This window comes from Haliotis rufescens, unplaced genomic scaffold, assembly GCF_023055435.1.
Source record: "Haliotis rufescens isolate VD_foot unplaced genomic scaffold, xgHalRufe1.0.p SCAF_10, whole genome shotgun sequence".
Lineage (NCBI taxonomy): Eukaryota > Metazoa > Mollusca > Gastropoda > Lepetellida > Haliotidae > Haliotis > Haliotis rufescens.
The window spans coordinates 43200272-43215718 of NW_025963780.1; the positions used below are offsets into that span (position 1 = coordinate 43200272).

The 15447-nt window shown below is 46.4% G+C and overlaps 1 protein-coding gene across 1 annotated transcript in view; it reads left to right on the plus strand.

The window, feature by feature from the left end:
- LOC124114703 (vesicular, overexpressed in cancer, prosurvival protein 1-like) overlaps positions 1-9350 on the plus strand; it is a 20550-nt gene extending 11200 nt beyond the window's left edge. The window contains exons 4-5 of the mRNA XM_046475402.2: positions 4750-4880; positions 7093-9350. Of these exons, the coding sequence (XP_046331358.2) occupies positions 4750-4880; positions 7093-7286 (325 nt within the window). The 3' untranslated portion in view covers positions 7287-9350. The remainder of the gene's footprint in view (positions 1-4749; positions 4881-7092) is intronic.
- Positions 9351-15447: the final 6097 nt, after the last annotated feature.

Here is a 15447-nt window from a genome sequence, read left to right on the forward strand (position 1 = left end):
CATACACCCGGCCTTGTTCAGGCCCCACATACACCCAGCCTTGTTCAGTACCACATACACCCGGCCTTGTTCAGTCTCCACATACACCCAGCCTTGTTCAGTACCACATACACCCGGCCTTGTTCAGTCCCCACATACACCCGACCTTGTTCAGTCCCCACATACACCCGGCATTGTTCAGGCCCCACATACACCCAGCCTTGTTCAGTACCACATACACCCGGCCTTGTTCAGTCTTCACTAACACCCGGCCTTGTTCAGTCTTCACATACACCCGGCCTTGTTCAGTCCCCACATACACCCGGCCTTGTTCCCACATACACCCGGCCTTGTTCAGTTCCCACATAAACCCAGCCTTGTTCAGTCTCCACATACACCCAGCCTTGTTCAGTTCCCACATACACCCGGCCTTGTTCAGTCTCCACATACACCCGGCCTCATTCAGTCCCCACATACACCCGGCCTTGTTCAGTTCCCACATACACCCGGCCTTCTTCAGTCTCCACATACACCCGGTCTTGTTCAGTCCCCACACACACCCGGCCTTGTTCCCACATACACCCGGCCTTGTTCAGTCCCCACATACACCCGGCCTTTTTCAGTCTCCACATACACCCGGCCTCATTCAGTCCCCACATACACCCGGCCTTGTTCAGTCCTCACATACACTCGGCCCCGTTCAGTCCCCACATACACCCAGCCTTGTTCAGTCCCCACACACACCCGGCCTTTTTCAGTCCCCACACACACCCGGCCTTGTTCCCACATACACCCAGCCTCGTTCAGTCCCCACATACACCCGGCCTTGTTCCCACATACACCCGGCCTTGTTCAGTCTCCACATACACCCGGCCTTGTTCCCACATACACCCGGCCTTGTTCAGTCTCCACATACACCCGGCCTTGTTCCCACATACACCCGGTCTTGTTAAGTCTCCACATACACCCGGGCTTGTTCAGTCTTCACATACACCTGGCATTGTTCAGTCCCCACATACACCCGACCTTGTTCAGTCCCCACATACACCCGGCCTTGTTCAGTCCCCACATACACCCGGCCTTGTTCAGTCCCCACATACACCCGGCCTTGTTCAGTTCCTACATACACCCAGCCTTGTTCAGTCCCCACATACACCCGGCCTCGTTCAGTTCCCACATACACCTTGCCTCGTTCGGTCCCCATACAGAACCTTTTTAATCGTTACGTCTTCGACTCGCATGCATTTGCAACGTCGTCACCCCTCACGTGTGCCCCTGTCTTTACCTGCACCACGCACCTCTGGTCGTCACCCCTCACGTGTGCCCCTGTCTTCACCTGCACCACGCACCTCTGGTCGTCCCCCTCACGTGTGCCCCTGTCTTCACCTGCACCACGCACCTCTGGTCGTCACCCCTCACGTGTGCCCCTGTCTTTACCTGCACCACGCACCTCTGGTCGTCACCCCTCACGTGTGCCCCTGTCTTCACCTGCACCACGCACCTCTGGTCGTCACCCCTCACGTGTGCCCCTGTCTTCACCTGCACCACGCCTCTCTGGTCGTCCCCCTCACGTGTGCCCCTGTCTTCACCTACACCACGCACCTCTGGTCGTCCCCCTCACGTGTGCCCCTGTCTTCACCTACACCACGCACCTCTGGTCGTCCCCCTCACGTGTGCCCCTGTCTTCACCTGCACCACGCCTCTCTGGTCGTCACCCCTCACGTGTGCCCCTGTCTTCACCTACACCACGCACCTCTGGTCGTCCCCCTCACGTGTGCCCCTGTCTTCACCTGCACCACGCCTCTCTGGTCGTCACCCCTCACGTGTGCCCCTGTCTTCACCTGCACCACGCACCTCTGGTCGTCCCCCTCACGTGTGCCCCTGTCTTCACCTGCACCACGTACCTCTGGTCGTCACCCCTCACGTGTGCCCCTGTCTTCACCTGCACCACGCCTCTCTGGTCGTCCCCCTCACGTGTGCCCCTGTCTTCACCTGCACCACGTACCTCTGGTCGTCCCCCTCACGTGTGCCCCTGTCTTCACCTGCACCACGCATCTCTGGTCGTCACCCCTCACGTGTGCCCCTGTCTTCACCTGCACCACGCACCTCTGGTCGTCACCCCTCACGTGTGCCCCTGTCTTCACCTACACCACGCCTCTCTGGTCGTCCCCCTCACGTGTGCCCCTGTCTTCACCTGCACCACGCACCTCTGGTCGTCACCCCTCACGTGTGCCCCTGTCTTCACCTGCACCACGTACCTCTGGTCGTCACCCCTCACGTGTGCCCCTGTCTTCACCTGCACCACGTACCTCTGGTCGTCACCCCTCACGTGTGCCCCTGTCTTCACCTGCACCACGCCTCTCTGGTCGTCCCCCTCACGTGTGCCCCTGTCTTCACCTGCACCACGCCTCTCTGGTCGTCCCCCTCACGTGTGCCCCTGTCTTCACCTGCACCACGTACCTCTGGTCGTCCCCCTCACGTGTGCCCCTGTCTTCACCTGCACCACGCACCTGTGGTATACATGCAAAGAATAAAACCGACTCCGGGGTCTTGACAGAGTAAGCCATGAAGCAGGAAATGGTGAGGCCCTTCAGGCTGACGTTCTCAGGGAAGATCGAGGTTTTTAGCCAACTTATAAACCGAAAAAAACGTCTCTAGACTGCAGATACGAATTTTTCAAGTTCAATCTACGGAACTATAAAAAAGACATTTGTCGTTTAATTTGGCATCATGCAGCCATATCCTTATGCAGACTCTTCAAAAGCAAAATAAATCTCTTGCGAGGGACATTATATGTGACAGATGGATATTCTGGAGAAAGTGCCTGCTGATAGGTTAGGGATTGGTCATTTATTATGTGGGGAGGAGGAGGGGGAGTGTCGTGGTAAAATTTTACATGTATTGATGGGGGGGGGGGGGGGGGGGGGGGGGAAGAGTCGACTCTATGATACAGTCCTAAGACCAATCTCACATAATAGGATGAATTCGCTAGAGGGGTCCTCCATCCCAGTCTCCAGATAAAACAACGTCCTCCACCCAGTCTCCTAATATAACATCGTCCTCCACCCAGTCTCCTAATATAACATCGTCCTCCACCCAGTCTCTATATATAACAACGTCCTCCACCAAGTCTCCAGATATGACATCGTCGATCCACCCAGTCTCTATATATAACAACGTCCTCCACTCAGTCTCCAGATATAACAACGTCCTCCACCCAGTCTCCATATATAACAACGTCCTCGACCCAGTCTCCAGATATAACATCGCCCCTCCACCCAGTCTCTATATATAACAACGTCCTCCACCCAGTCTCCATATATAACAACGTCCCTCCACCCAGTCTCTATATATAACAACGTCCTCCACCCAGTCTCCAGATATAACAACGTCCTCCACCCAGTCTCCATATATAACAACGTCCCTCCACCCAGTCTCCAGATATAACAACGTCCTCCACCCAGTCTCTATATATAACAACGTCCTCCACCCAGTCTCCAGATATAACAACGTCCCTCCACCCAGTCTCTATATATAACAACGTCCTCCACCCAGTCTCCACATATAACAACGTCCCTCCACCCAGTCTCCAGATATAACAACATCCTCCACCCAGTCTCCAGATATAACAACGTCCTCCACCCAGTCTCCAGATATAACAACGTCCTCAACCCAGTCTCCAGATATAACAACGTCCCTCCACCCAGTCTCTATATATAACAACGTCAGCCACCCAGTCTCTATATATAACAACGTCCCTCCACCCAGTCTCTATATATAACAACGTCCTCCACCCAGTCTCCATATATAACAACGTCCCTCAACCCAGTCTCCAGATATAACAACGTCCCTCCACCCAGTCTCTATATATAACAACGTCAGCCACCCAGTCTCTATATATAACAACGTCCCTCCACCCAGTCTCTATATATAACAACGTCCCTCCACTCAGTCTGTATATATAACAACGTCCCTCCACCCAGTCTCTATATATAACAACGTCCCTCCACTCAGTCTGTATATATAACAACGTCCTCCACCCAGTCTCTATATATAACAACGTCCTCCACCCAGTCTCCAGATATAACAACGTCCTCCACCCAGTCTCTATATATAACAACGTCCTCCACCCAGTCTCCAGATATAACAACGTCCTCCACCCAGTCTCTATATATAACAACATCCTCCACCCAGTCTCCATATATAACAACGTCCCTCCACCCAGTCTCCAGATATAACAACGTCCCTCCACCCAGTCTCCAGATATAACAACGTCCTCCACCCAGTCTCCAGATATAACAACGTCCCTCCACCCAGTCTCTATATATAACAACGTCCTCCACCCAGTCTCCATATATAACAACGTCCCTCCACCCAGTCTCCAGATATAACAACGTCCTCCACCCAGTCTCCAGATATAACAACGTCCCTCCACCCAGTCTCCATATATAACAACGTCCTCCACCCAGTCTCCATATATAACAACGTCCCTCCACCCAGTCTCCATATATAACAACGTCCCTCCACCCAGTCTCCATATATAACAACGTCCCTCCACCCAGTCTCCAGATATAACAACGTCCCTCCACCCAGTCTCCAGATATAACAACGTCCCTCCACCCAGTCTCCATATATAACAACGTCCCTCCACCCAGTCTGTAGGAATAACAACGCGTTAACGACGATATTTTAAGTAACCAGTTTTTTTCCCATCTGTACATTGAACAGTAGACTTCAGATGTTTTCTAAATACGTGTATACATTTTGCAGGTTGACTGTGCTACTACTGTTGTTGCTTTGCGCTGCCGGCATCTACTGGATCAGACGGAACTACATCTACCACAAGCTCCTGGCACTGTCCGCCTGGAACTCCCAACACCTCGTTTCATCCTTACATCCAGGTGCTGTTGTTGAGTTTGTTTCTAACATACGGTCCCATAACTATAAATACGGCTTGTGTGCTTTGGAGTCCCTGCTTAAAATAGTACTTTAATCTTGCCTTAGACGCGACTAAATTGGATCAAGCGAATTTGTGGCTTGCGTGTGGTTGGGTGGGACGTTGCTCATGATATCAATCACTAGTTTGTCTGCTCCAGATTCGATTATTTACAGATCGCCGTGATATAGATAGAAGCCTGCTGATATCGGCGCACAACAAACTAACTGTTTGAGTGAGTGAGTGAGTATGGCTTTACGCTGCTTTCAGCAATATTCCAGCAATATCGCAGCGGGAGACACCAGAAATGGGTTTTCACATTATACCCATGTGGGGAATCGAACCTGGGTCCTCGGCGTGACGAGCTAACGTTTTAACCACTAGGCTACCCCACCGCCCCGTTTTCCGAAAGGGGCTTCTCTCTTCGTAAATACGCAGTCAAATCATGTATTCTGATGGCTCTTTGTGGACATGTCAACAGATAAACTGACAGCTACGATAAAGGGCGCATGGTGACGAGAGTTCAAACAGGTTTTACATCATATAGTGCCATGTCATTGCCACCATTCGCATTCCGTACCAAGTACGTCGTCCCTGATAGAACTCCTCCCCCAGTAACCTGTTTGTTGAAGTAGGCGACTGAGTGATCGAGTTGTCGGTTGCAGTTACTTGCTTGTCTTGGTACCCCAACCTCATGATATTAATCACTGGATTGTCTGGTCACAGACCGACGTCACCTGGCTTGAATTATGCCGAGTGTGGCGTTAACAACAGCAAACAAATACTTTCGCTATACCGTGTTTGTTTCACCAAACTAGTCGGTGTCAGTGTTGTGTATTCCTTTCCATAACTCGCCACCCACGCTTGGATCACCGTCCCATATACCTGCGGGCATGTAAGAGCTAAGTACCTGGTGCTGTATGTATTAAGTCCCAACACAAACATAACTGATCATACACTCGCTTGAAGTTCACAAGTCACCACACGCTGAAGCTCCTTTGAAAACTGTCGTGTGTTGTTCAGTGATATGTAGTAGCGAGATTAATTCATCTACCCAACACCTATGCTATGTCAGGATCGTATTGACCCCACTGGGGGAAAGTCTGACTGTTATTTGTATGCACGTGAATATTAAGCCATTCCAATAGACTCTCAATGTCACGCTGAGACTACCGCCTCTTTGTAAGCCAGTTGAATGGCGCTATGAACGATCACACTGACAGACTGGGTGGGATTGGTAGAGATGAGTCGTTGTTTGTTTTTGGTTTAACGCCGCACTCAGCCATATTCCAGCTATATGACGGCGACATTTAAATAATCGAGTATGGACCAGGCAATCCAGTGATTGATACCATGAACATCGATCTTCACAATTGGGATACGATGACATGCATCAACCAAGTCAGCGAGCCTGACCACCCGATCCCGTTGGTCGCCTCTTACGACAAGCATAGTCGTCCCTCATGACAAGCAAGGGTTGCTGAAGACCTATTCTAACCCGGCCTTCACGGGTCTTTTTGTTGTAACTGTTATGGTAGTGCTTCAGACTTCTTTGGAGTATATTCAGTGGGGAGTTTGTGAGTGAGGTCTCTAAGGGTAATTAATAGTGCAGCTGGTAGCTTCAATAATATTCCCAAATTGACCATTTTGAACTCTTCGACCTTGCCAAAACCATCAATCAATACAGCGTGTCTCTCCCTAAGTAAGTATAGATAACGTTCGATAGGTCGGAATTGATTTATATTATTTGTTGATTTCTCATGCGTCATTTTGCCATGACATGAACATTCGTGACAAACTCGCGCCATTCCGAGAAAAACAAAAGGAGGTTTTATTTTAGGTTTCGAACAAAAGCCAGTGGTGACGAATGGCCATAGACGTATGCATGGAGTGATCTGCCCTTGCCACGTGGAACCCTCCAGAATAGAATCAATGGCGTGAATCCACAAACAAATTTTTATGGGGCGGTTGAAAAGCCTAATGGTTAAAGCGTTCGCTGGTCACAAGGAAGACCCGGGTTCGAATCCCGACATGGGTACAATGAGTGAAGCCAATTTCTGGTGTCCCCCGCCGTGATATTGCTAGAATATTGCTAAAAGCGGCGTAACACCATACTCACTCACTCACTCACTTCAATGTCCTATCTTGTCAGTGAAGTGCTATGTATGTTGTTTCAGGCAATGTGACCACGCCCCCACAAAAGACCACGCGTCCTGATGTCCAGAGTGAGGTTATACATTTACCGCCGTACACCCCTCAAGTGAAACCTCCTGCATATACGGAATACGACGTAGAAAGACCCCCGTTATACAGCAGCAGCGATATTGTTAATGGGGAGAAAGCCTGCTTGGTGGAACAGCTAAGCGAATAACGAATGTTATTCAAAATTACCTTCTTGGTGTTGAAATCAGATTTGAGAATTGCAGAAGAGGTCTACAAGTCAGTTTCGTGACTCTAAATGGATCAATCATTTGAACATTTTCATGGGAGGCAGTGTGTTTGTTGGAAAAGCATAACATGCGATACTATGAGGCCCGGATCGAAGACACGTCTTCGTCTGGCACTGGCATTTGGTGCAGACATCGTGAAATCCCACGAGACTGAAATATCAATATCAGCATTTAATCAATCAGGGGCTGTCTAATACCTACTGATCTTCTGAATGCAATACGTGTCATTGTATGCTAAAGTCTGTACTGGAAGCTTCCATGGGATTCGAACTCAATCAAGTCACTCAAATCTACTTTTTTAAATCTACTATTTGATTTTACTTTTCCGGAATGTCTGATGGTCATATTGAATGTCGTCATTGTTTGTTATTTTTTGTACTTCATAATATACAAGAGTTTGAAATGTTCATCAGACACGTTTTAACATGAAACGTATGCAGTGGGTGTCGCACTAATGGTAGACATCGAACGATCATTACAAGCGCTGCTTAATTCTCGAACGAGGCTGAAATGGTTGTGGTTTTTTTAATGTCATTGATTTTTTTCTACACAAACGTCAACTGGAATTTATAACAATGGTGTCGTGACCGTAAAGGAAATTCCAGTCGGGTAATGAGGTCACGTGGTACTTTATGTCTTCCAGCCTTTGAATATTGCTCGATGGCTTCCCGTAATTCCGCTCCTGGAAGCTGTTCCAAAACTCACCATTCCAACCATCTCACAAGAATGAGTGGTGAATTGCGTTAAACGCCGTTTTGAACAGTAGTTCAGTTATATCATGGTATGTCATAATGTGGTAGGACTTTTGAAAGCCCGAAGCGATGCAAGTCTTTTACGTTTGCCACTTTTGCGAAACCCAGAAGCTCGGGTATGGCGAAGAAACAACAAGACTCATTCATGATCAGAGCGAAACAGGAATTGAACTCACGACTTTTGGGTTCTGATGCACCAGGGAATCAAATGCAGGGCCTTAGTGAAGTGGGAATTACACATTTTAATATATACTGAAACTGTTTGAAAACGCATCGTTGATTTTGAATCCAAAGTAACACGTGTCTGGAAGCTTACACAGAATGTATGAGGATTCAAACTCAGACAAGATTATTGCAATGGTACCTCATTACCACATATCAATTTCTTTGTTTTCGGTAAGTGCGCTGACCGTAATTATTTCCAAATTCCACTCTGCGTGTTTTCATAGTGTCAGTTTTGGTTTATTTTAAAATATCTGATGACATGGTTTCTGCTTTTAGTTAGTTTTTTAGCTGGATTGTTTCTCCGTCTCATGTTGTCACCCATGTTGTGTTTTCTATATTTGTTGTTTAACGCATCGATTATCTTCCGACACAGTATCTGATTATTCATAAGGACAAGAGTAAGGGATTTCTTTCTTTTATGTATATAGTATAAACCATAAGGACGAGACAATGCCAAGAAGCCAGCATGTCTTTATTGCTGTGATTTCCTTGATACAAATTGTGCAATGTATAAACAATCTTCAATTCGATTACGTGTTTGCATTGAGATAAATGGTCGTAGGGTACTTAAACTTCTTTTTACCTATACTTCTCAAACGAAGTTAAGGTCCACACTATTCTTTCATATTACCATAGTTAATATATCATGGTATGAACCTTGTCAAATTAACTATGGTAATATGAAAATATCAGGTAGTGCTTAACTTCTCTTGAGTAGTATAGTTGCGATACAAGGGGGATGGGTATTCTTATTTAAGTTTACTGTTATTGTCGTATACGTATGTGAAATGTACATGCTGTGTAAAATACAGTGCCTGTATTGCCAAACCTCGATTGTCCAGTGTATAATATCAGTTCTATTGCAGTAAATTACATAGTGTGTCACATCTTCCCGAGGCAAGGGAGTTAACTGACTATAAAAGTCCAGTTTCCACCCTTGCCGAACTAGACTGGTATTATGGAGTTACATTTTGGCTGGACTAACGAGTCTATGCATAGTCCAATCAAAATCGCGCACCGAAATCAAAATCCGGTTCGTAAACTGCACTGCAAATTTCGGTCGATTGCAGGATTAACAAAGCATGTGCACCACCAACTCGTTGTCAACAGATATTTTCCAATTCTTTTCATGTTTTTAATCAAGATGCTCACGTGATTTGATGCCCTTTGCGATGTTAGACCCGTTTTATCACAATATAGATCTTGATTATCGATCAGATCATCTTGACTGGGCGCCGCCATTTTGTTTGTAGCAAATGCAAGTGACACGAGAGGTGGAATCTCATGGTCCATAGGAGAGGCTAAGAAGGGACATAATTCTTAATAACCACTGGTGGCGCTACGATCGAGCCCAGGAATTCCAGCAAGGGTGGAAACTGGATTTTTATAGTCGGCTAACTCCCATGCCTCGGGAAGATGAGTGTGTCAAGATAAGTTTATATTAAAATATCTGTTTGAGTAGTTTCTCTGCGTCTATTACAATAATTACAATTAATGACCCATCTGCTTCATAGCTTCGTTTGGGAAGTGACGTCACTGTCTCCATCCCACCTATCAGCACAGACTTTCCCTCGCTCATGACAGTTTTTGATTTATCATGACGTCATCCATATTTGTTTATGCGTTTCTCTTCTCCAACCTCAGCCAACAAGAGAGCGAGCGGGCGCAATAAAAAAATGTATCAATTTTTTTTTAAAACCTGTTAAAAGAAACTATTAAAAAATGTTTTTCACTAATTGTGTAACTTATTTTATGGTATGTTGAGGTTTAGAACACTTCGTAGCGGTCCTTAAGTTCATTTATGACGTAGATCGAAACGATTTGCTTTGGAAGCGACTTTTTATAAACATAAAGAAAAGATCAAGCTGACCTGGGAATATTTAGTGTGCAATTGAAGGCGTATTTTTGTATCACTTCGGGACATACATCTCAACAGCGGCGGGGAAAATTGAGATAAGAGACTCGTGTCGGTAGTTCACGTCGGAACGAAATTTCAGCGCGGTTGGGAGATGGGAAATACAGTAAAAACTACGGACAGCTTAATAGAATGGAGATATAATACCCTGGACAATCGAGGGTGGTAATACCGGGAAGGTAGATTCATGTATACATCCCTTGTCAATGTGTATACAAGGATGTGTTAACTTAACGTCATTCCTGATATGATTTGGAAACTCGCAAACAGGTGATTGAGATCACAATATATTGGGTCGGATTTAGGGAGACAAACACTCCCATGGAGATTCCGGCTTTTTTAGGTCGCAAGAGGTGACCAAACGTTTGTTTCGTGTTTGTTGTTTAACGCCGCACTCGGCAATATTCCAGCTTTATGACGGCGGTCTGTAAAGAATCGAGTCTGGACCAGTTAATCCAGTGATTGTCATCATGAGGATCAATTTACGCAATTGGGATACGATAACATGCATCAACCAAGTCAGCGAGCCTGACCACCCGATGCCGTTAATCGTCTTTTTACGACAAGCGTGGGTTGCTGAAGACCCGAATCTTATCGGATGGTGACCAAATTGATCGGGTGGTCAGGCTCGCTGACTTGGTTGATTGTTTGTCTGCGTACCCTGACAGCGTGGATTGTTGTTCACAACATGAATCACTGAATTGTCTGGTCCAGACTCGATTATGTACAGGCCGCGGTCATATAGCTTGAATATTGCTGAACGGGCGTTAAACAACAAACAAACAAAATCAGTGAGAGAAAAACGATCTGAACCGACTGGTGGCGGAGCGCGGCACCATTAACCGACCAACGTTGGTCAGTAACACATGAAGTTGTGGTCAGAAGTGATGACCACTACACTGGCTACATTGAAATGTTAAACAGCTGTTTCTATTTGTTGATAATACAAGTTCATGTAAATAAAATACATATTCACTGTTTATATGTTTCAGTCGCTGTTGTTTAATATCTGAAAGGTGACAGGCTTATACTATAGAGATGATTGTGAAGTTTCACACTGATTTCCGCTGAGGTGAACATCCGGGGTAGAATAGGTCTTCAGCAACCCATGCTGGTGTTAGAGGCGACTTACGGGATCAGGTGGTCAGGCTCGCTGACTTGGTTGATGCATGTTATCGTATCCCAATTGCGTGGATCGATGCTCGTGACGATTACTGGATTGCCTGGTCCAGACTCGAATATTTATAGACCGCCGTCATAAAGCTGGAATATTGCCGAGTGCGGCGTTAAGCAACAAAGAAACAAAAATATCCGCCGAGGTGAATGTGATCATCATGTTTTGAAATGTATTTTGACTGATTATTGACATGCACATTTGGCTGATGATAATTGGGTGTAGTTCCGTCTAAATTCTATATTGTCGAGAAACCTAGACCGGGTGAGGGACATGGAACACGACAGGCAGACAGCCATGTAGGACCGACAGTCAGACACGTGAGACCAACAGACAACCACGGGAGACCGACATACACTTTCGTGCGAGGCCGACAGACAGATATGGGACGCACAGACACAGTCACGTGAGACCCGACAGTCAGACACATGAGCCCGACAGACATACACGTGAGACCCGACAGTCAGACACATGAGCCCGACAGACATACATGTGAGACCGACAGTCAGACACATGAGGCCGACAGACATACATGTGAGACCCGACAGTCAGACACAGAGACAGACAGACACAGTCACGTGAGACCCGTAAGTCGGACACATGAGACCGACAGACGGATATGGGAGACCGACAGACAGACACAGTCACGTGAGACCCGTAAGTCGGACACATGAGACCGACAGACGGATATGGGAGACCGACAGACAGACACAGTCACGTGAGACCCGACAGTCAGACACTTGGGGGCCGACAGACATACATGTGAGACCCGACAGTCAGACACATGAGGCCGGCAGACACAGTCACGTGAGACCCAACAGTCAGACACTTGGGGCAGACAGACATACATGTGAGACCGACAGTCACACACTTGGGGCAGACAGACACAGTCATGTGAGACCGACAGTCAGACACATGAGACCGACAGACATACACGTGAGACCGACAGTCAGACACATGAGACCGACAGTCAGACACATGAGACCGACAGACACTGTCACGTGAGACCCGAACGTCAGACACATGAGACCGACAGACACTGTCACGTGAGACCGACAGTCAGACACATGAGGCCGACAGACACAGTCACGTGAGACCGACAGTCAGACACATGAGACCGACAGACATACATGTGAGACCGACAGTCAGACACATGAGACCGACAGACACTGTCACGTGAGACCCGACAGTCAGACACTTGGGGCCGACAGACATGCATGTGAGACCGACAGTCAGACACATGAGACCGACAGACACTGTCACGTGAGACCCGACAGTCAGACACAGAGACAGACAGACACAGTCACGTGATACCCGACAGTCAGACACAGAGACAGACAGACACAGTCACGTGAGACCCGTAAGTCAGACACATGAGACCGACAGACGGATATGGGAGACCGACAGACAGATACAGTGATCCTGGGAAACAAACAGACGTGAGAGACAGACTTATACTTAACGCCGTAAGTTTACCATTACAAATGTCATCGTATTTAGCTAGAAACAAATACTGACTTGGATTTCCCAGTTATGTCTTAGACTGACTGCATCGGGTTGTCCGGTTTCGGTGACTTAGTTATTGCATGTCATCCGACCCCGACGGCGGGGATCGTTGCTCATGATATCAATCACTGGACTGACTTTAGTTACAGTCTGTTACAGTCTGCCTCCATGTAGCTGAAATATTGCTGAGTGCAGCATTAAACGAAAATAAACAAATTAAAATACAAATATCAAAAAAAAATTAAATATTGTATTCTGTCCAAGTTATTGTGAAATGTCCCAATGTTGCCATTCCAAATACGTACCGCAGTTTGAAAGTGAAAGAAAATTTAACGTGTGATTTTTTTATTCTATTACTTTGATTGACCGTTTAGAAATTGAATAAAATAAGACACAAAAAATGTACAACACAACATCGTTACACACACGCAAATGGTTCGAGGCTTGTCACTGCCGAAGCAGTGGGCAATGTCACGGCATGTATGGGCTTGCTGTCACAGAGGATTTATGTGACTGCTGTGACCCTACAACATATGTCCCCCACCCCGGGTGCACCCCCAACCACCCCACCCCTCCAAGCCATGCTACCAATCAGGTTTTATAGCCCCCTCACGGGTCAGTCATTGTATTATCCCGTCGTCAAAACAGATCCTTTGACTATATACACTGCGTTGGTCGAGTAAATAAGCCCGTGAATTGGAGAGCTAATTGGGTCAGAGCGTGCTGTCAAATTCGTTCAAAACGTGCGTGGAAAGATCTTACGACGGACAAACATTAAAAGCTACGAGACATATGCATATAGTCTGATGTTTAGAATCCTAACGCAACTTGTTTTATTGTTCAAATTTAACCGCCGTAGCAACAGTGGAATTCATTACTGCTGGCTTAAAGAAAGTATACACCATGTTTCATGGTGGCTGTGAAACAAACAAGAAATGGCTATTCGATGGAGATGTATTTGATAGGGGTATCATAGTTGTGTTTTGGGCCATAACTTTGCAGTGTTTCAGTGTTTTAGCCTAGTAACGTTTTGATAACGTTTGTAATTGTTTGGTCAAAACCAAACTTCAAGTGTACACTTTCTTATGCCCGGCAGTTTAATCACGTCTCAAGTCCGTGTCTCGATCGGTATAAAGAGAGGTATGGGAAAGGCTGTTTTATCACATATATTATATACGTCATTAGGGACGATAGTTTCGGGAGGGTTTAAAGAGGATATATACTACTCGACTTATGATAGGGATATGTTTTATTGTTTTGTTGATTCAACCCGATCATGTCATTGTGTGTTATGTCGAAGGAAGGATCTCGTATCCTTATAAACAGTTGAGTAGTATATTATGATCATATATTTTGAGTCTTGCGTTCGGTATAAAATATATTCAAATTTGATTTGTCATATACATAAATGACAAAGTGTTTATTTTATACTTATGTACAAAAATTGTCTAAGGCGCCGCGATTCGTTGTGCAGAGTTGCGTCCCTTGGGCACGCCAGAAACCTATGATTGTGGGTTCGAATCCCGGTTTGCCCCGATTACGTTTCTAGTTTTGTCAGCACCATACCCGTGCTCGTGGGTTTCACCGAAGTGGTAAACGTCTGAGAGCTGCATCACTTCGGCTTTCCTCCCACAGTAAGCTGACAAGCCGTGATATAACTGGAATACTGTTAAAAGCGGCGTTAAACCCAACTCACTCACTCACTCTTGTCTTCAGAGTAAACGTATTGACGCTGTGTTCATATAAGCAGGCAATGACAGATTAACTTTATATAGGTTCTTTTGAGTAGTATAGTATCCACATTTAATTTTGCACTAATAGACGTTATGTATCTTTCCCGCGCGTATATCCACGCACGTTCACGTGTTTTAGGTTTTTTTAGCCGAACTCAGCAATATTCCAGCTATATGACGGCGGTTTTTAAATAATCAAGCCAGACAATCCAGTTATAAATATCATAAACATCGATATACATAATTGGGATACGATGACATGCATCGACCACGTCGGAGAGCCCGACCACCCGAGACCGTTATTCGCCTCTTACAAAGCCTGCTCGCTGACTTGGTTGATGCATGTCATCGTATCCCAATTGCGAAGATCGATGCTGATCATGTCAATCACTGTATATCATCTGGTCCAGACTCCATTATTGACAGACCGCCGCCATATAGCTGGAATAAAGCTGAGGGCGGCGTAAAACATAAACAAACAAACAACGTGACCTAACTTATTTCTCAAGACTTTCTCCTCCCAGCGAATCAAATATATGGATTGTTTCCTGTTACTATCGATTCTATAACAAATCACCGGCCTTCGCCGCTGTGGAGAATAATTACACTGGTCGTTCCCCCTGGGTAGAACATGTGGTTAAGACTCGATACAACCCCGCTCTTATATATGCATGATCCGACACGTTGAGACACAACCTATTGTACTGTATTCATACAGGAGGTGTATGTAGTGCGTGATACCACTTGATACCAAGTCTGATTAGCCTGGCCGTGTAT